This window comes from Vitis riparia, chromosome 10, assembly GCF_004353265.1.
Source record: "Vitis riparia cultivar Riparia Gloire de Montpellier isolate 1030 chromosome 10, EGFV_Vit.rip_1.0, whole genome shotgun sequence".
NCBI lineage: Eukaryota > Viridiplantae > Streptophyta > Magnoliopsida > Vitales > Vitaceae > Vitis > Vitis riparia.
Genome location: NC_048440.1, coordinates 2,651,298 through 2,674,138, shown reverse-complemented (window position 1 = coordinate 2,674,138; position 22,841 = coordinate 2,651,298). Strand labels below are relative to the sequence as shown.

The 22,841-nt window shown below is 32.1% G+C and overlaps 1 protein-coding gene and 1 non-coding gene across 2 annotated transcripts; one reads left to right on the top strand and one right to left on the bottom strand.

Annotated features, from left to right (window-relative positions):
* Positions 1-14,688: 14,688 nt before the first annotated feature.
* On the bottom strand, positions 14,689-19,635 carry LOC117923020 (probable prefoldin subunit 5). Its single transcript, XM_034841284.1, has 4 exons — positions 19,344-19,635; positions 19,146-19,249; positions 15,354-15,431; positions 14,689-14,967 (listed from the first exon to the last, which is right to left on the bottom strand). Exons 1-4 carry the CDS (start codon positions 19,531-19,533, stop codon positions 14,884-14,886), a joined length of 456 nt encoding a protein of 151 aa, XP_034697175.1. The 5' UTR covers positions 19,534-19,635; the 3' UTR covers positions 14,689-14,883.
* A 605-nt stretch (positions 19,636-20,240) lies between these two features.
* On the top strand, positions 20,241-20,312 carry TRNAT-UGU. Its single transcript has one exon. It is a non-coding gene; the product is annotated as a tRNA-Thr (tRNA).
* The last annotated feature ends 2,529 nt before the right edge of the window (positions 20,313-22,841 follow it).

Here is a 22,841-nt window from a genome sequence, read left to right as displayed (position 1 = left end):
GGCAAAAAAAAAAAAAAAAAAAGAAAAAAAAAAAAGAAGATGCTAGTGAGATAGGTGATAATTCTACTAAATTCAGATTCTAGTTCAACTGGGTTATCTTAAATAAGTACAAGAAAGGCAATAATATGGGGAATGATTTGATTTAGCAGAACAATTAATGCCACCTAGAATCTAGTAAAGGGGAGAAAGCTCACAAAACCCAAAACCCAAAACCCCCAATTCATCATTTGACATGTCTTGTACTTTTATACATGTTGATTATTGCAAAAACGAGGGATTAATCACTTAGAAAGCAAAAGTGATGGGTCCCCAATGGTTAATAAATGGGCCCCTTTGGAAGACACTTAGCACGGTGAAAAGTGAAAAAGTTGTCATAATATTGTGTTTTGACCATCTTCATTGGGCAAGTTGCAAGTTGCAACTGCTTGAGAGCTGCTTGCTGGCCCAGATTTGGAGGGCCTTGGCGATTATAAATGGGCCACATGCTATAACTAAAGTGGTTGTGGGCTCTCGTAGTTGAGTGAGCACCTGTAACTTTGGGCCATTTTCAAGGGTACAGGGTGAGTTTTTATCTTTTTGTTGGACATCAAGACTCAAAAAGCCTAGACATTGACCTGGTTATCCTCCTCCAAAGTAGGTATGTTGCAGCCGAGGAAGCTTTAATGCCCATTTATGTGTAATGACATAATTATAAAGAAAACATATACAAGCTTGTTGTAAGTTTCAATCCTTTTGTTGGATATCAAGACTCAAAAAGCTTACGCATTGGTATGATTATCCTGTATTGGTCGATGCGGGAGTACTTGTTGTAAAAGCGCTTTTTAACTTGTAGTGTTTGACAATGTTTTTTTATTATGAAATACATAAAAAAAAGAAAAAAAAAAAAGGAGAATCACTCAATAGGGTAGGTTGGAAAGAATAATTATTAGGAAGATTCACTCATCTCAAGGATTTTTAGAGGATAATTTTACCCTTAAATATGTTTTATATATTATTTATAAATAAATTTGAGATTGTCAATGATGTGGGGTCCATATATGATGGTAAGTACAAGTTGATAAGTAATCAATAGTATATTTCTCAATCCGAAAAAATTGTTGTTCACTTTTAAACAATCAAGTGATTGTTCAAAATTTTGTTTTTTTTTTCCTCAAAAAAATTGAGATTTTTTAAAGAACCTTGTAAAAAAAATAATTTTCAATATCTTATAAATAAAAATTATATCTTAAAGTTATTATGTCGTTTTATATATGGAACATATAATTAAAAACTTTGTTATCATAATATAACGAATAATTATTTTTTACGAGCACTCATCAATTGAATAATATATAAATATTCAATTGACTAACACACACCAATTAAATGAAATAACTCACAATTATTCATTGAGTAATATAACACGTGAAAAAAATTAAATAAAAATAATTAAATTATGTTGTAATATATTGTAATGATAGTGTATTTATATTGTAAATATAATGCATTTATGTGGTACCTATATTTCATTACAAAAGTAATAATTCTAAAAATGTTTATTCATATCTTATTGGTATTAACACATTGTATCAATATATTAACAACATTTATCTAGTGTATTGAAATTATTTAATAATTTTTGTATATATATATATATATATATATATATATATATAAACTACGAGTCTCGTGAATTCAAATTAGTATTTCATTTGGTTTCAGAAATTATTTATGATATAGGTATGTCGTGAAATATGGTATGATCATATAAAATTATCATTTTTATAAAAAATTTCAAAATTTTCCTAATTAGGTTTTAGTGTAATGTATTGTAATATAAGTGTATTTATATTGTAATTATCACATATTTTTGTTGTACCTATATTTTATAATAAAAGTAATAATCTTGAGGATCACTTTTTATACCTTATTAATATTCAACATATCAAATATATTAACATCATCCACTTGATGATGCATTGAAAAAAAAAAAATTTTATATATGAAAATTAAAAAAAAAAACACTATGCAAAGGAAAAAAAATCATATAAAATTTAAAAATTATTTTATTATAAAAATAAAAAATGATTAAACATTCTCAATCATTTTCTTATTCTTTTTAGATAATCTGAGTGAAAAATTAAACATTTTATCTTCTTTGAATTTAATACAAAAACATAATTTATCAATTTAAAATTATTATATATATATATATATATATATACATCATTTTTTCTTAATAAAATTAAAAATTAGAAAAAAAAACAAGAAATGATATTTTAAAAATATTTTTTAAAAGTATTTTTGTTTTAAATAGTAAATTTAAATAACAAATTATATATAATTGTAAGGGTTAAACCCAAAATTTTGATTTAAAATTTGAATATTAATAATTACAATAAATATGGGACCCACACACCATAAATGTCTTGACAAATCAAGTGAAGTGCTTTAAATGCTTTGAATTTTAAAAGTTTTAATTGAATGTCAATTTTGGTATTTAAACCTATTAAAGTCCTTCCCAAGAATTATTAGAAAAGCCACTCTTTCTAGTAATTGTTCCGGCCCAACCCACCGTAATTCTCCCTAAAAAATTTGGACGAAGTACAGTGTTTTTATAAAACATTTTTAGTATTAAAAGTGTTTTTTGGAGAAAAACACAGGTTTGATAAAATTTGAAAAATACTTTTAAAATGGGAAGAACATGGTACTGTTTTTTGGAGAGCACTTGGAATGTGATGAATGTGATTGTTGTTAAAAATGCTTTTAGAAAAAACACTACCACTGAAAAAAAAATTTGAATAAAATATTATCAATAGATTATAATCATGATTATGATTATGATTATAATGGATTCCATTACCAACACTCTTAAGGATAATCATTTAGTATTTGAATTAAAACAAAAGCACTTTGATAGTGTTTTCAGTAATGTGTTATATAATAAAAAAATGATATCGATTTTCATAAATATATCAATAGTTGATTTTTACGGATATATTAGGTATATAAAAAAATATTAATGAAAATTTTTATAAAAAATTATTGATTGGACGAAAATTGACAAAAAAAAAAAAAAAACTCAATATTTACTAGTTTTTTTCAATATTTTTATGACTTTTTTTTGTCAATTTTCGTCCGAATCATTTTATATATATATGCATTTATAACAACAAAACACATTAGGTTTATGGTAGAGACTATCCATTTCATTCTCAAAGTCTCAAGTTCTATTTAGCTTTGAAAAAGCAATCTTACCATAGAATCTGAAAAGACAACAGTGTCACATTTAATATGTTGATGCCTTAAATATTGTCCCAAATGATATCAAGTGTGTTTGATAGTAATATTTAAAAGCGTTTCTAGTCTTTTTAATACTTGAAAAGTAAAAATTTTTAAGTGTTAAAAATATTAAAAATACTTTCTAAAATAATTACTAAACAGATTCTAAATATCGGTGCAAAAGTATTAATATTTAAAATATTTTTAATTAAAATATTTTTTGATGCTCTAAAAATATTTTTAGAAAAATCATCTATCAAATATTTCTCAAAAAAGTATTATAATTAATTTTCATATTTTAATGGTGCTTTTTAAATTTTGCAAAAAAAATTTATGTTAGAAATGTTTTTTTAAGAAACTGTCAAATAGAATCTAAGAATCACTTAAAAGTGATTCTTTCAATTGATTATTATTAGGGAGTGCTTCCAACTTCCAAGTATTATAAAGTGTTTCAAAAGAGCTCAAAGGGGCTCTAAGTTGTAGTTTGAAAATCATTTCCAATGATTCTTTAGTCTTTAAAAATTGTTTAGATTTTTGCTAAATGTTTAATTTTTCTAAGCAAAGTATATACAATCTTCTAAGAATTACTTCTAAAATGTTAAGTAGTGGAAATTTTAAGAAGACATAAATTTTGAGTTGTGAAAACAATCCCATGTGGGCCTAATTTTCAAAATGCAAAGCTTAGATTGAGAGGGTTGAATTGAGTTTGAGTTTGGGCAGTTGAACCCAAATCTCCATCTTGTGAATTTCTATTATATTTTTATTTATATGATCATATTTTTAAAGTTTTTGTTTTATATTCTAAAAAACGTTTGAAGTTGTAGTGGATAAATATTTATATTTAAGATTTATCACATACATTATTAACTAAAAAAAGGTAAAATAATTAAAGGGAGAATTATTTGAAAGTATTTAACACATGCTATCCTTCCTTCCACTTTCATATTAGGGTTCTTCTAAGTGCCCTTTTATAATACTAAACTCTTTATTTTACGCTTTTTTCACATATTTTATAAATTTATTTCTCTTATTAAATATATTTTTTATTTATTATACTTTATCCCTCAATCTATAGCGTATTTTTCACATTGTCCCTTCAAATTTAAAATTGAGCAATATACTTTATAAATGTATATTTGTTGTGTGACCCTTTAATGAAGGTCATGTGTTGCGTGGACTGATTAAGTGAGGACAAATTTGTAATTTCATACTGCATGTTTCTCGTAAACCAAATAGAGCTCATATTCTTTCTGATTTTTAATTTTTTTTTCCCCCTAATGAAAGAATAGGATTATAGTAAATACCCAAATAACATCTTCTATTTTCCTGCATTTTTCTCAGAAACCAAACAGAGCCCATAAACCCTCACCACATCCACTGTTATCAAAACCCAAATAAAAACTTTGGCAATTACAAAATTACTTACTGGCACTCCTAATAGAACTCCAAATCTGGGAGAAAGCCCTAAACACGTGAGGCAACGTGGAGGTGATTTCGATGGAAGTAACCCCGAGGGCTAGGGTTTGGGGGTATCCGGGCTTGGAGTCAAGCTTCATCTCGAGAATGGCGAGGTGGGCGTTGGCTGTGTCGAGCTTCCCTGACGCATCCACTATGAACTGGTCCTTCTTGCCGCAACTGAAGGAGATGACTCAAAAGAGGGCGGCTTGGAGGTCGTCAATGACTTTGCGGGAGGCTTCTTGGGGTTCCATTCCTTGGAATTTGTAGTGGGCAATGAGCTTTTTTGGGTTCTAGGTCATGGAAAAAGATCTTTGAAAAAATTACAGAAGATGATGGAAGGAGGTTTAGGGTTTTGGGGTTTTTTTATTTTAAATTACAAATTTGCCCTCACTTAATCACTTGGCAGGTTTTTTAAAAATTTCAAAATAAAGAGGATTTTACAGTCATTTATATTTAAAGTAATTTTTGAAGACTTCGAATTTGAAACATTTGTAATGAGAATGACGTGGAATATATATTTCCAACTCCTACAACATTACAATTGAACTCTTCCGGTGGTTGAGGGAAGACTCCTCACTTTGGGTCATTTTCAAGGCTATAGGGAAAAAGGGCATAAAGGAGAAAAAAAAAGGGGGAAATGCTTGCTATATATATAAAGTTATATAAAGGTATGTAAAGTTTTAATATGATTTGGATAAATTAAAACTATGCTTAAAGATAAGAGACAATCAGTAAATAATAATGGGTTTACTTTGCTGAAAGTGAGGAATGTCATTCCCATTCCTCGAAACGGAATTAAACCTACATTTACTATATATTTAAATGTTTAAATATTAAAAAATAAATAATTATGACAAAACCATATTTATATAATATTAAATTGGAGCTATTTTTTTTTAAAAAATATATACAATAAAATCGATTTTTTTTTAATATAAGATCATTAAAGCAAATGCATACATTTCGATTCCTTACCAATCATTACAGTAAATGCATATATTTCGATTCCTTACCAATTGTAAAGCCCAGGAGGAATTATTTTTATTTCATTTTCATTTCGTTTCTTAACAATTTTATAAACACATTATGTAACACCTAATCGTTAGATATTATCCACTTTGGACTCGAACACAACATCCTCATTATGTCCCTTAGGATTACAGGGCTAAATAGACAAATACTCTTCATAAAACCAAACGTATCCCCACACTAGGGTTATAAGGATTAAATCAATACCATTGGTAATAACTTGTACCCAACCGTATAAATATTATTTGCTCTAATCCAAAGGGATTCTCACGGATTTAAAACACATCTACATAATTAAAAGAAACTCATACTTATATAGTACCAGAAATTTTCTCTACTATCTCATATGAGATATCATACTTTAATGAAAATGTTAAGTATAATTTAGTTTTCCTATCATTATGATTTCCTTCCTTTTCCTTATAATTAAGTAAACAAGTCATAAATGTAATCTATCAAGACTCCCATTGATCTCCCGTTGATTTCATTCCTAGCACTAAAGTAAACACGACATTAGTTACAAGTACATATTTATATGATTAAAATCTTATAAACAAGGTTTAGTATAAATTATTTTCAATGACTATGGTAATAAAAACACTTCTAGAATTGATTTTATTATTATTTAAAAACAATAATTAAAAACATATTTTAACAATTTTCAAAACCCATTTTAAAAAATGTATTACTAAAATGGGTTTATTACATTTTACCCCTAATCTATATTGTGTTTTGCACATTACTCCCATCGAGTTCAAAATCGAGCAATGTACCATTCATCCTCTATAATTACATGCAATGTGCATTTCTTGAAAGGCGCTGTTATTTTTTTGGACGAAAAGGTACGTGTTCTCCATGTGACCAAGGGCAAAATGGTCAATTTTAAAAACCCTAACCAAACCTCTCTTCCTTCGTTTTTCTTCTTCTCTCTTCATTGTTTCTCTCTCCTCCCTAATCCTCAATCCTCAATCCTCTCTTTGATGAAAAAGCCAATTGGGATGATTGCATTTCTTGAAATTTCAACTTGAAACCTCAATTATAGTAAGTATTCAGAGATAGGCTTTGAGGAAGGATGTGAAAAATAACAAAAAACCCAAATTCCATTTTATTCGAACCAATAGCTCTCACAATTCAACAAAATCAAGTCTATGGCCATGAGGAGTTGAAATATCTTCGATTCACAACCAAAGATCCAAAAAAATCAAGCTTTTTGGAAAAACCCAAATCAAGAATTTGGAAATTCTAGCAATTCTGCAAATTTTCTAAGAAAAACTTAATAAAACCAAAACTTTTCGTTGGTGGGTATCTTTTGATAGGTGAAAAAGAGATGCCCAAATACTTATCTAGCATCGATCACAGTGGAAAAGGGGAGGAGAGAGAAAGAGTGAAGAGAGAAGTAGAAGAAGAAGAACGAAGGAAGAGGGGTTGGTTAGGGCTTTAAATTTTTTTCTTTACCATTTTGCCCTCGATCATGTGGAGAGCACATGCCTTTTTGTCCAAAAAAATAACTTCGCCTCTCAAAAAATACATATTACATGCTATTATAAAAGATAGAGGATACATTGCTCGATTTTGAACTTCAGGGGGCAATGTGCAAAACATATTATAGGTTGGGAGGTAAAGTGTAATAAACCCTACTAAAATTAATGGTGTAATTTCTACAAATTAGCCCAACCCAACCTGAAATTAAGTCTTTGCAACCCTAACTGAAACTCCATGGATTCTTCAAATTTTTTTGACATTTTCGGAAACAAAAAAATAATTTTCATTTCTCCCACCAATTCCTGCTACCAAAGAAGCCCTACTCACCTGATACTATTTTTTATCGGTTGAGGGCACCAGGAGCACAAAAATCCAGTTAGCAATTGGCATAAAAAGCCCAATGAAACTAAGAAAGAAAAAAAAAAAAAATCAAACTCAAAAACTTTTAACTGAAACATTCAAGGAGAAAATCTGAAAATTTCTGCCATTTCCTAGGAAATAAGGAAAAGGCAAAAGGGAAGAGCCAAAGGTGGTGTTTGTTTTTTTGGCTTTTTGCTTAAAGCAATTTGCTTTCAAAATTTAGGTTGTTTGTTTTTTTAATTTTTAATGACTTATTACTAAATTTTTAAAATTTTTGGCTAAATGGAAAAAGCCAAAATATTTGGCTTTTTCTAAATAGAAAAAGCCAATTTTTGAAACCTCCCCAAATACGATTTTCAACCCGACACCCGACCCTAGCCCACCCATCCCTTGTAGCTTTCTACAATCGGCATCCTCAACCCTCACCTCATCGGTAATTTCTTCATTCTCCTCCTCCATCGCTCTTCATCCGAGACTACATAGTTGGAAAGACGCTCCACTTTCATTCGACATTGTTGATCTGATTGAAGGTAATCCTCAACCCAAATTTATTTTGAGTTTTAGGATTTTAATAGAGCAGTCGAGTCTCATTTCCCAGTACTTCTCTCTCTAAAACTCTCATTTTCTATTCTGGTTCACATATGCAAGTGCTCTATTTAGGGTTTTTGAGTTCATGTGTTGCAGGTCTTAAGATAATTTTAGGATTTCTAGGCTCTGTTAGAGGAGCTGTGTGGGTGTTTCTTTTGTTTGAGTTCATTTTCAAGAAAAGATTTCTAGGCTACTGATTTTGTTTGAGATTACAAGGAATGTGGGTATCGGGTGTTTGGGTTTTTATGTTTTCTAGGTTGTGTTTTACTGGTACTGGCATGGAAGTAAAAAAGGCTTTGATGGGAAGGTATTGATTAGGATTTGCGACTCGATCCTTGAATTTGATTTGGAAGTGAAAAAGTGCATTACTTGTTGATGGCAAAATTCCCCTGCTACAATAGTAGTCACCAGCAACGGAATCTCGATCAACTCGTAGTAGTAATTCCTCCTTCCTCCTGCAAAAAAGATGTCCGGATGGGTTGTCCAGACACACCCTCCAATGATTAAGTTAATCTTTTGGAAGTTGTTGGAAAATAGAGTTTTCCTTTGGGAGCGATGCTCCGTGATTTTCGTCAAGGATGCTTACCCTCCTGAGAGTCTCCTTAGAGTTTATATATGAGTTAGAAAGTATGGCCCCGCTGTGCTAGTGGGTCCATCGTCATGATTGCGGCTCATAGGGTGGCAAAGCAATCATGACATTTCTGGTGCCAGGTGGCGACTGTCACTTCAATTTATGACTTTAAATATCGGGAATGTGTCAGGCACTCTGATAAGATTTGGGAATATCTTGTCGAGCGTATCTTGCATTAAAGATGAGTGACAGTTCAGGAGACTTGGTCGTCAGTATTATCGCAGTTTGCTTTTTTATTGTGGCGGAAATGGATCCGGCGAATCGCGAGTGTCTGACGAGCCAAGTTGTCCGGGGAATCTGAATTGTCGGCTGCGAATGTTCTCCGGGTAAGCGCTATCAGAGTATCCGGACATGTCTGACCGGGGAAGTTGAATCGCCCTCCTCTCCCATCCGGCGTCAGGCGCCGGATGTGAGATATCCGGAGAAGGTGGAACGTCGGCCGGACAGAATTCCGGATGTGAGATATCCGGAGAAGGTGGAACATCGGCCGGACAGAATTCCGGATGTGAGATATCCGGAGAAGGTGGAACGTCGGCCGGACAGAATTCTTCTCCGGGTGGAGTGAGTTATGCTGCGCGTCGCAAGGGGGACCGTCTGCGTGTGCAAGGGAGAGAGAGCCACGTGACATTTTTTAGGGAGGATCCCACATGACTGGTACTGGGATTTGTCTCTCACTGGTTATTCAATCATTATGAGTGGAAGAGGAGTCAGACAGTTGCCTTTACAATTTGAAAGAAATGGTGGAGTGCATTATATGGGGGGTGTGCCTTTGAGGCTTGGCCCAAGTGGCAAGGGGTTGGGATGGGGATTTGAGAAAGGAGGGAGGAAGGGATTTTTGGAACTGTGGTGGAGTTAAATTGCTCAGAAATAGCAATTCTGATCTAGATTGTCTAGGACTTAAATTCATGTTGAGGATAATGTTTTAGATAGAATGTTATGCCATCTGTAGTGGCTGCTAGTTTGGATGTTAAGGTGGCAACTTGGACATTTCAAATTGAAAAGAGTAACATTGTTGAATTGAGACTATGTTGAGGAGAACAAAAGCCCCTCCATCAACTAGTAGCTCTGAGATACAAATTGGTTCAGAATATGATGCCAGAAGAGAGATACGTCTGTAATTGACTGGGAGCAAGCACCTCAGCTATATACCAGACAATATATAGGTGGAAGAGACCTTTGAAAGGTCCATCCTCATCCTTGTGTATGAACCTACTAGGGTGCTAATGAGTGTGATAGAAAGGACGATGGGAATCTCTGAGGTCCATCCTGGTCCTTACAGATTTTTGGATTATGTTTGGTTTGGGCATGGGTAAGTATGTCTTCAAGAGACATGTAAAAGAGCTACCTTGTATGGGGGCTCCTCTATTTAATGGGAACTCCAGTGGTGCAGGTTTTGATCCATCAGTGAAGTTAACTTAAACCAGATATGCCAAAGTATTGAAGTTGGCACATTTGTGTGGATGTGATGAACTATGAAATTTCAAGAATGAAATGAAGTATTAGCTGGCATTATTAAGTTGGGACATGAAAGCTGGTGGTTTGTCTTTGCAAAAGTGTTTTCAAACTGTTTTCTTTTAATCTACTATTTGAATGAACCTTTTTAACAACAGAGTTTAGGATGTGAAGCATTGTTTTAATGTTTTAAAAATTAGGCATAGATCACTAGCTGCATAAAACTTGGGATTGATTGAAAGCAGTGGGATTGTTCTAGATTTAATTTTTTATTTTACTTGTTATTAAGCTTGGATTGTTAACCTCTGATTGGATATCGAGAGTCAACTGGGGAGGGAGATGGTTTGTTGTACTCTGAAGGTCATTATTTGGTAATGGTTTTTGTTTTTTAACCTAATGTAATGAGCGAGGATGTTTCTGTATATGTTGTTTGAGTGTAGACTCTTCTTTTGTCCTTACATTTTTGCTAATGAAAATTGGCAAATTAGGCATGGATCACATGGCTACATAAATCTTAGGATGAAAAGCAGCAGCAGACTATTTTAGACAGAATATTGTATGAGTTTTCTTAAGCATGAATTGTTATAATCTGGAATGGGTGTTGAGAGTCAATGAGGGGGTTTGTCCTATCCTAAAAGTCATCATATAGTGACGATTTATGTTGTTTAACCTATGTAATTAATGGGGGTGCTTTCGTAATATGCACCTTTTGAATGTAGACTCTTCTTTTGTTCTCACATTTACTAGTTAAATGTCTTGTGGCAGATATTCTGATTGAGAAGGCGATGCCCCGATTTGTGGTTTTTACGTTTCATGGTTTTTTCATTTAACGATAACTTGGTGAAATTCCTTTTGTTGGAAGCTTTACAGGTTGGTTGAATAGCAATATAACATGATTTGTCTTTCTTTTCATTCTCCCAAATTACCAGCATTTATTTGATATGCTTTGTTTTGTCCCTCTTCTGTTATATGGTCTGGTCAATGACTTTGCTGTGAGCAGGTTCAGTAAAGCAATAAAGATGTTATATTCTAGCATTTTGTTAATCCCCTAGCAATTTCATGGGGTTTGAAATTCAAATTCACGAGAACAACAAAAGTTTATGCATGCAATTCTTCAATCCTTGATTACTTTCCAAATTACATGTATGTAAGGTACACCTAATTTTGGATGGTTTGCTGTTGATGCTGCCCAAGCTACTGGTTGTTCATGTAAATGAAGGCTTGCATATCTCTAGAGAAAGAAACAAGAAAAACAGAGCAAAGCAAAACAGGGCACACTCACAGGCATAGCCAAAAAAAAAAAAAAAAAAAGGAAGTTTGCTCAACACATTTCTTTCTTTCTATCCAAGCTCTCTATCTCTCAAGATTACAGCCATGACTATAGTTGTAGTATTAAGAAACGAATTGCAGTACATTAACTCATACATCAACATTCTCCCCTTTTAATGTACTGCTCTTGAACTCCCAATGCAATCCCTAGGATTTGAAACTTTGCTGTTGGAAGTGCCTTTATCAAGATATTTGCCATTTGATCTGTAGACCTACAATAATTGAGTTGTATCTCATTTTGTTTAATTGCTTCTCATATGAAGTGATACTTGATGGCAATGTGTCTAGTCTAACTGTGAGAATATGAATTCTCCATTGCTTTTGATGAAGAGTTAATGTACTGCAATTTGTTTCTTAATACTATAACTATAGTCATGGCTATAATCTTGAGAGATAGAGAGCTTGGATAGAAAGAAAGAAATGTGTTGAGCAAACTTCCATTTTTTTTTTTTTTTTTTGCTATGCCTGTGAGTGTGCCCTGTTTTGCTTTGCTCTATTTTTCTTGTTTCTTTCTCTAGAGATATGCAAGCCTTCATTTACATGAACAGCCAGTAGCTTGGGCAGCATCAACAGCAAACCATTCAAAATTAGGTGTACCTTACGTACATGTAATTTGGAAAGTAATCAAGGATCGAAGAATTGCATGCATAAACTTTTGTTGTTCTTGTGAATTTGAATTTCAAACCCCATAAAATTGCTAGGGGATTAACAAAATGCCAGAATATAACAAAGTGTAGATACTTCCCTATTCAACAAATCTTACAATCCATGGCCATAATATCAACTCCTTAGCAGGCAAAGCTTGTTCCTAATGTTCAGCTGTTTAGTCATATCTATTATTTGTTGTGCATGCTGAACCAATGACTTTGCTTCACTTATGATCATAGTTTCAACTCCTTAACCGACTCTTGTTCATACTGTTTGACAATTTTGTCATTTAAGATTACTTCTGTGCATGATAAATTGTTGGCTTCGCTTGATTTACGGTCTCCATATCAGAAATCATATTCTGTGCATTTTTTTTCCTGTATCAAAAGGAAAAAGACATAAAAGAAGCTGCATAGGTATTATGGAAACTGCATATTACTAACATTTTTAGTTTTTTTTTATTTTATTTTATTTTAAGGAAAAGTATATCTTGAGAATGAAATGTAAATAGAGTTTAGGCTCAAATTCACATAAGAAGGTTACACTAAGTATAGAGCAAGCCATACTCAAACTTTACATTCATGAAGATTTTTATTTTATTTTATTGACTCTAATTGAAAATTGAAAATTAATCATTAATGTTGGTTGGTTTTAATGAGTCAAAATGTTGAGATTAGTAGGGCAAATTAGACCGACCCCATCCAAAGAAAGCACTTTATTGATCTTTGTCTTCAAGAGGCAAACAAAGGCTTTAGATCAGGTGGAGGTTTAAAGTCTAGTGCTTGGCCTCGAATTGTTGAAGAGTTGGAGAAGTTACTTGGAAAACGTTATACTTCAAAACAACTTAAGAATGGGTGGGATTACATGAAAAGACAATATCTCATTTGGAGTAAAATGATGACTATAACAGGACATGGTTACAACTTTGTTACCAAAACTTTTGATTGGCCAGCTGAAAAATGGGAAGAATATCCACAGGTAGTTTTTTTTTATGGATTTGAGTGAATTTTAAAAATAATTGTCTTATATATGTATACATGACTAATTTGTTGTTTATCTTGTAAAATAGAAATATCCAGAAGCTAAACAATTCTGTTTTAAACCATTAGCAAATGTGGAAGAATTAAAGGCATTGTTTGGAGGAGTGTTAGCTACTGGGTCTAAAAATTGGAGCTCTGGAGGAGTGATAGCTTCTGGGGCTGAGGAATCATCAGCACATTCTACATCTATGCCTAGTGAAACTTCAATTAGTTTAGAAGAAGATGAGGATTTGCCAAGAAATACTAATGATGATGCAGAAGGTTCAAAGAAAAAACAAAAGAAAGGAAAGAAAGAGCAAACTCAATCCTTGACAGAAACAACTCATGATTCAAGAGTCTTAACAGAAACTATCCGTAACCCGCAACATAATTTTCCAATGCCCCCATCAGGTAAATATTTTCTTTTCATTTTATTTAATATAATTGTATTTATTCATTATAATAATCAACTCAATCCTTTTTTTTTTTTTTCAGAAAAATATTATTTAGTAGATGCAACATGCACACACACTCGAGGTTTTATGGCACCATATCGTAATGTGCGCTATTGGTTGAGTGATTTTTGTAGTGGTGGTAAAGTTGTAGGAAAAGAGGAGATATTCAACCAATGCCATGCAAGATTAAGAAATGTCATTGAACGTGCTTTTGGTGTTGTTAAGGCGCGTTTCCCAATATTGAAGAGAATGGCACCTTATTCGTTTACTACTCAAACAAAAATTGTCATGACATGCTTCTCCATTCACAATTTTCTTCGACAAATCTTACTTGCGGATAGATTATTTTCTGAATATGATAATGAAGTGGAATTGGAAAGTGACAATGCAAATCAAAATCAAAACTCAACTACAAGTAGTTTTTTTGCAGCATTTGATCAAGAATTCATGCAATAGTTCCGAGACCAAATCGCAAATGAATTCTTTCAAGTGTTTAGTTAACTTGTCATTTTTAGTTTTTTACCATTGTAAGAAATGCAATATTTAGATATTAGCATAAAATGTGATGTCTTCGGATATTTGAAAATATGTACTTGAATTGTTATGTTTTTTCTTTAATTTGATTTAGGTTTTATCAATCCATTATTTTTCATATTATTAAGTTTAAATATTTTATTTTAATTATATAAAAATAAATATACTAATTATTTTTTGTAAGAATGATAATGATAAATTATTTATTATAAGAATTTTACTATTTTGAACTTTTTAGAAATAAGTTAAATTATATTTTTTTAATACATTAAAATATTAAGATATTGGTTTTTAGTATATAAAAAAACAAACAACTTAATACTTAATACTATTAAGCATTATTTAGTATCAAGTTAAAAATAAGTTCTATTTAGAATTAAGCCAAAAAAACAAACGCCACCAAAGTCTCTAGTTGAGGGGAATGATTTAGTGAATGGACACAAAGCTACAAACTCACTCGTTGACATCAAATATGAAACAGGAAGAAATTGAATGGTTCTGGCCGATTTTTCCATCAAAAATACAAAACATGAACAAAGGAAAATGAAATAAGATTGCCTGTTTTGTAGTTTCACATACCAGTTCCATATCAAAAGGATTTGAAATTCAATTAAATACTACCGGGATTATGAATTCCCTATGTTGCTGCACCTAGCTGCTTCAGCTTTGCTTGTAAAATTACCCCAGCTTCATCTGCTATGCTTTTCTTTTTAGTTGCCACCTGCATTTTGAGATTTTTACACTTCTCTTCTTGAAGATATACAAAAATTAGATTGGGCAGCATACAAACACCAAATTTGATGAAATTTTGTCATTCCACGCCCCAACCCAGCAATTCTGGATACAATTTCAAGATAATGCTAGTACTGGATATTTCATCTGGATACAATTTAAAGCATTTGTATGCAGTTATAACTTCTTACTGTAGTGCTTCTTGCCCCTATCTTTACTGAAAAGAGTTTTTAGTCTGAAATTTCTTGTACTTTAAAGTGTTTTATTGCATAATCAAACACCTAAAGCAATTTAACAGAAAAAAGAACTTCTAGGCTAAAAAAGCTATGCTAATGGGATTTTAAAGGCTAATGCAAGGTTTTATGCAAAATATACCTCAACAAGTTGGTCATAATTAGACTTCAGCAAGTTGATCTTACGCTCACAATAATCTTTGCCTTCAGCCATTGTTTTCTGATTCAAACAAGAGACAAACAAATCAAGCAGAAATATCCATCAGAAGAATAAAAACGAAATTAAATTAAGAGTAAAAAAGGAACACAAAACAAAACAAGGCTGGGATAGAAAAGCATTCAGAAGAAAGGTAAACAGGCATGAACTAATATATTTTGTATAGAAGTGTCAGCTGAAGATGCATTTTCATATCTATCTCCTCTTGATTTTTTTTTTCTTTTTTCCCAATTTAGTCAAATGCCTGCTATTGTACTGGAATTATCCACACAATTCACCAATTTGCAAAGGAATTCCGACTCTTGTAATGCCATCCTATTCAAGTTCTTTAGAAGGATATTTTGTTGCTGAGACAAAAAAAAAAGACATGAGTTCATGAATCTTGACATAACCAAGCAAGACATTTCACTCTCAGCAAGGCATAAAACTATGGGGGCAAAATAACAACTGTGGAGGTAAAATGACTTACAGTTATGCAACTAAATCAGGCCTAAAACCTTACAACTACCAAAAATATCTACCACCCTAATTGGCATTGATTAAGGTGTTCCAAATCCAAAATGCAACCTTATAGAGCAACCATAGTCTTAATAATTAGTTATTCCTTCATTTTTGTAGCTTAATTTCTGCCAAAGCCAGTACATGCATAATAAGAACAAAAACATGAAAAAGGGATTCAAGTAATGAACCCTGAGTGGTTAAGGACTGATGGTTAGTTGTGCTGAAGCTGAGATGAGTGGAGTAGTGGTTCAGAAGACTAGCTGGAAAATATAAGCAATAAATGACAAATTACAAGCAGACAAAGCATTTTTCTAGTAAATCGTTATGTATAACCAATGTGCATCTTAAGATTTGTGATACATGAATTCACCATGTACATCAGGTGCACACTTGACTATTTTGTAACGGCTTAAAGAAAATCCAATTTAAACAATTCTTTCCTAAAAAAAAAACTAGCATTCTTAAGAGGTACTTTAAAGTTAACATTAAACTATAGAAGCTCTCTTTTGTGTCTTTGCCACCAAATAAAAAACTAATTAAGCTTGGTAATATTACGGAAACCAATCTTCTATCAAATTAAAAATAATAATTATGGACGCTATGGAAATTGCGATTATGAAGATTCAAATCAGACAAAATCAACAGCAGCCTAAAATGGCATAAATTCCCATAGCCTTACATTACAATTCCTTCCTTTTATTATAATCTCCAATAGAATCCATTTGACTCCATGGCAAGAAATTGGAAATAGGAGATAAGAGAGAGAAAACTATCTAAGGTACCATTGGATACACTTCTGATTTAAAAGAAAACATAAATATTTTTTTTTTTTCAAATATGTTTCTAATTTTTATGACTAATAAAAACAAAAATATGTTTGGTAATTATATAGAAAGAAGTAAGAAAGCCTTTATTGGTGATTTCATTCGGGGGAGGAACCTTATAAAGAGCGTATTGATTTTTATCAAAGAAAGACAGGATTAACTGAGGCTGTTCAAACAGGCACAGGTCAACTAAACGGTATTCCCGTAGCAATTGGGGTTATGGATTTTCAGTTTATGGGGGGTAGTATGGGATCCGTAGTAGGTGAGAAAATTACCCGTTTGATCGAATATGCCACCAATGAATTTCTACCTCTTATTCTAGTGTGTTCTTCCGGAGGAGCACGTATGCAAGAAGGAAGTTTGAGCTTGATGCAAATGGCTAAAATATCTTCCGCTTTATATGATTATCAATCAAATAAAAAGTTATTTTATGTATCAATCCTTACATCTCCTACTACTGGTGGGGTGACAGCAAGTTTTGGTATGTTGGGAGATATCATTATTGCCGAACCCAATTCCTACATTGCATTTGCGGGTAAAAGGGTAATTGAACAAACATTGAAAAAGACAGTACCTGAAGGTTCACAAGCGGCTGAATATTTATTCCATAAGGGCTTATTCGATCCAATCGTACCACGTAATACTTTAAAGGGTGTTCTGAGTGAGTATCTGTCAATGATTTTTAATTATTTTCCTACATTCACAAGTAAGGCATTGGTGTTGTTTGCTTGGTGGAAAGAATGAAATGCGAGTGAGTCAGGAATGTTAATTTAACATTTTAAAATTTGTTTAAACAAATTCGGAATACCTTTATTTTTTTAATATTATTTTTTCCATCAAAATTTTAAAAAACAAAAAGCCAAGACTTGTTGCCAAACATAATTTCAAAATTTTTTGTTTTAGAAACAAAAATGGAGAAGTCTATCAACATGCATCTAATGGGTAATGCTACCAGAATATAAAAAGCTTATATGCAAAGATGCAGCTTCCTATGAAACGAAATTTCAGAATTCCAAGGTTGTTTTTCCCAAGAAACTCCCAGTTTTCTTTCAAGGTTCGATATCATAAAAGAAAGTCTTAGACAATATCTCTTTTTCTACATGGGAAGGTAAAAGTGTAACGACCATAAAGTGAATGATGATTACTCCAACCAATAAAAATAACAGACACTTATCAAATAAATAAAAAGAAAAGACATAGTTAATAATATCCTAGAACATGTAGGTGCCTTATACATGCAAAAAAATTTGATCCTCGGATTTATGCAAATTTAGTAAATATATCTTTCGCCTTTGTTTTTATCATCAAGCATCCAACCCTAAACCTAAAGCCCAAAATACATGATATACATCACAAAAGAAAACAATTAGAAAGTTTGAGTAAGCTTTGAACCAAGCCTAATAAATTTATTTTCATAAAAACCAACCCGCATTTTCTCGCATTTATTAGAAAGTTTGAGTAAGTTTGAGTAAGCTTTACCCGCATTTTCTCAGTAACAAACAGTTTGTAAACTAATCCAGTTCCTAGCTCAGACCAAAAAACCCAATCATTAGCAACAAACAACAGTAGGGAACAAATAAATACAAATATTGAACATGCCAACCACAAAAACCAAAACAGCATAAAACTTCAAGAATTCAAAAACTTTTAATCCTTTCTTTTCACACATTTTATCAACAATGTTGTACCTAGACTAATCCAATTCCTGGTAAATACCAAAATGTATCCAATGCTTAGGAACAACAGGGTGCTAGAAAGGAAACAAAATATGTTTTGAAGCGTTGAAACCTAGGGAACCAAATCTGCACCAGTCCAAAAACCAAAACAACATAATTGCACAAAATATCCAGAAAAATGAATAAATAAAAAACCAACCCCTTCTTTTCCCCACATCTTCCTGGCAACCAAACGGTACCTATACTAATCCAATTCCTGGCTACTACTAAAAAACCCAATCATCAGAGGAAAACAATAATAGAAAATAAATAACTTAAAAAGGGTCAAGGCAATAGGATTTAGGGTGTAAAGTTAATACTTCATAGGAAGCCTAACAACCTAGTCAGCTGTACGATCCCAAACGATATGGAACATGAAAATCCAAAATTTTAACTCCTTTCCTTCCCGGCATTTACTAGGCAACTGAACTTTACTTGGAACTATCCAATTTGTAGCTCAAACTTAACAAAAGAAAAAAAAAAAGGATCTTGGTTCAAAGACTAACAAATCTACCAGTCATGCAATCCCAAAAATAAAAAAACACAAAAGTTCAAAATTTTCCTTCATTTCCCTCATTTTCTCGGCAAGGAAACAGTACCCAAAACAAGCAATTTTGCACCTCACAGAAAATAAGAACCGAATCAACAGCAACAAGCACAAAAATCCACCAACTGACCTCAATGAAATATCCAGTGCCAACATCGACCAGCACTTTATCGGCGTCATCGAGCTTTCCAGGCACATAAAGAGACGCCGTGAGAGGCACCAACATCTTCTTCCCTAACATGAAGAGCGCCCACATCAACCATCAGATCACAAGAAATTGAAGAATGGAACAAAAACGAGAAGCGTTTAGGGTCTTGGCGAGAGATGCCTTGAGGGCGGAGAGAGAGGTCGTTGAGGGCGGCGGAGGCGATTTCGAGGCGGGAGGTGGCGGTGCGGATGTTGTTGAGGCTGTCCTGGAGGAGATTGACCTCGAGATCTGTCTGCTCCTTGAGGGCCTTGAGGTGCTCTATGCTCATCTTCTCCATCTCTGGAACCCTAATCCCTGCTTTCGACGCCATGGCTCTTACTCCAGGTGCTGCTACTACCCGACGTCGTTTAGCTTTTGCCTCGGAACTTCAAAGGAGATCGAAACGACGACGTTCGGTTTCTGCCAGTCGCAGCGGCAAAATGTTAGAGCACATATGAAACGACGTCGTTTTGAAGCGTGCCATTTTTCTCCAAGTCCTTAGGCAGGTTGGTGCAATTTTATAAAAAAAATATATATATTAAATTGGTGTACTAAAAATATTTATTTCTCAGCAAAGAGCTTCTAGCATCAACAGATGTATAAATAAAGAATGGTCATGTGTGGGTGGAAAGTTAATTTAAAAAGAGGCTAAGATACTTTGTCCAAAATTTACTGAACTTTTGATCTTCATAAGTGGTTGTTAGGATAGCCATTTGACAACAATAAGGTCGATTAAAATAGGTGTAAGTAAAAAAATGAAATTGGGATACTTAGGACGGTTAATCAAAGGATACTGATATTGTTTGAACTGCTAAAAATTGTTACTCATGGTTAATATATGCTCTTTATTGAGATATATTATGCTTTTATGAGACCAACCAAAATGTGACATGAGCAATATGAAAAGTGTTGAAAACAATTAAAATGCAATTTTATGTTACCTTATAAGAAAACAGAGTGAGAAAAAGCCTACATGGAGGTAAGAAGCATACCAGAAAAGGAGTAATATTGTCTCTAAGTATCCACATAGGGCATACAGCCCCTATAGCTCAGTGGTAGAGCGTCAGTCTTGTAAACTGAAGGTCTGTAGTTCGATCCTGCATGGGGGCAATTTATTTTCAGAATTTTCGGTAGTTATTTTTTATATTTTATGTGAAGGATTAACACCTAGCATTCTAATAATCCAATATTTCTTAGCATTCTAACAATCTTTTTATCTCTTTCCAATAATGGATAAAAAATATAAAATATAAAATATAAAAATATGGTATCGCTGTTTATAAATCGTCTCTTGAAGACATGATTTCAAAAAAAAAAAAGTGAGAAATCATCTCTTGAAGAGACAATTTTCAACAAACAAAAAAAAACCTTCAAAAATCCAGTTTTCCATTCCTTATTATACTCATACAATAATACAATTATTATAAATATATATTATAAAATTAATTAATTTTATTTACTAAATTGAATATATAAATAATATACTAAATTTAATATAAGATAAATAATATTTATCTATTATTTTTTCTTTCATTTTGGAATTAAAAAAAAAATTGTTATCAATTTTATGTGAAAACTGAGTTTAAAAAAAAAAATAACCTTCAAAATCTCCTTAGAGTTGTGTCACCTTTTATGTACAAAATGTTGTTGAAATAGAGAGAGGTGCACCTAGATTAGTTATTAATTATAAACCTTTAAATAAAGTATTATAATGGATAAGATACCCTACAAGACTTACTCAAAAGACTTCATAATATTGTGGTTTATTCAAAATTTGATATGAAATCAGGATTTTGGCAAGTCCAAATTAAAGAGCAAGATAGATGCAAAACTGCTTTTACAGTCCCTTTTGATCATTATGAATGGAATGTCATGCCTTTTGGTCTTAAAAATGTCACTTCTGACTTTTAAAATATTATGAATGATATTTTTAACTCCCATTTTCAATTCATTATTGTATATATTGATGAATGTTCTAGTATTCTCTGATTCATTAGAAGAACATTTTTTGCATTTAAAAAAGTTCTTCAAAGTAATCAAAGCAAATTGAATGGCATGTTCCACTCCAAAAATGAAATTATTCCAAACAAAGATTAGATTTTTAGGACATGAGATTTATCAAGGTAAAACAAAACCAGTTCAAAGGTCAATAGAGTTTGCTGACAAGTTTGCTGATGAAATAAAAGACAAGAAACAATTGCAAAGATTTTTAGGTTGCTTAAATTATGTTTCTAATTATTTCAAAGATTTAAGAATCATTTGCGAACCTTTATATAAAAGGCTTAGGAAAAATGTATTTGCATGGACTGAGAATCATATTAAGTTAGTTCAAGAAATTTAAAAAAGAGTCAAACATTTACCATGCATTAACATCCCTCATCTCAATGCATTACTCATTGTAGAATTAAATGCATCTAATTTAGATTATGGAGGCATATTAAAGCAAGAATACAATAATTAAGTGCATATAGTTAGATATCATTTAGGGATCTGGTTGGGCGTACATATAAACTATTCAACTATCAAAAAAGAAGTTTTATCAATAGTTTTATGTATTTCAAACTTTCAAAGTATTTTAATAAAAAAAATTCTTTTAAAAATTGATTGCAAAGTTGTAAAAGATATTTTACAAAATGATGTCAAAAATTTGGTTTCAAAATAAATTTTTGCAAGCTAACAAGCTTTACTTTCAAGCTTTGATTTTGAAATTGAATTTATTAAATGAGAGTTAAATTCCCTTCCTGACTTCCTTACTCGGGAGTTTTTGCAGGATAAGGATCCTTTTCCATCCTAATGAGTACTCTCATTAGGCCTTAACTTCTTTCATCATCTAAGAAAACCAAAGCTTCATATCTTATGACTTCAAATGTTCCAAATATCTGTCTTTCATTTCCAATACAAACATCAAATTCCTTTCAAGTCCTAAGCCTAGACTTTCCTCCTCTTCAACATTCCAAAAGGTTTATTCAAGCTTCTAAATTAACTTCTAAAAGTCTTCTTATTTAGAGTCAATCCAGTCCTAGTACTATTCCAACCATTCATTCTTCCTTTTCTTTTTCAAACAGTCAATATGTGAAAAAAAAAAAAAACCCAAAACATTAGAAATTGCTTTCATTGAGTCCGAGTTCAATTTTGAAGAAATCCCAAGAATCCTTCCTTACATCTTTCCTCAGGGAGTCAATTTCAATTCAAATGATCCTTTGAAACCTCATCAATTTTATGTGTTTATCTTAGTTGATACTGATTTAGTTGAGATTACTCATAATATTGATAAAAATAATCCTCAAATGATTGCATTTTCCAAGTATCAAATTCTTAGAGTCATGACCATTGTTAATTGGAATATAAAAAAAAACCCTTCACTTTCAAAACATTTAGTCAACCTTTCCATTTGACTTATAACTACATAGACTATATGGATGTTTGGTACAATATGTTTTATTTACAAAGTTACCAACATTCATGGTTTATTCAATTTTCAAGAGGTTGTAATGTCAAATTCCTGTTTAGTTTAAAAAATGGTGGACTTTCTTCGGTTTACTAGAATTCATATTTTCTCATGAGATTCAAGAAAAATTTAACTTCTACAAGAGTAAGACTTCAATGCAGTCTATCAGTCAACCGAGACTCCTGACGTTA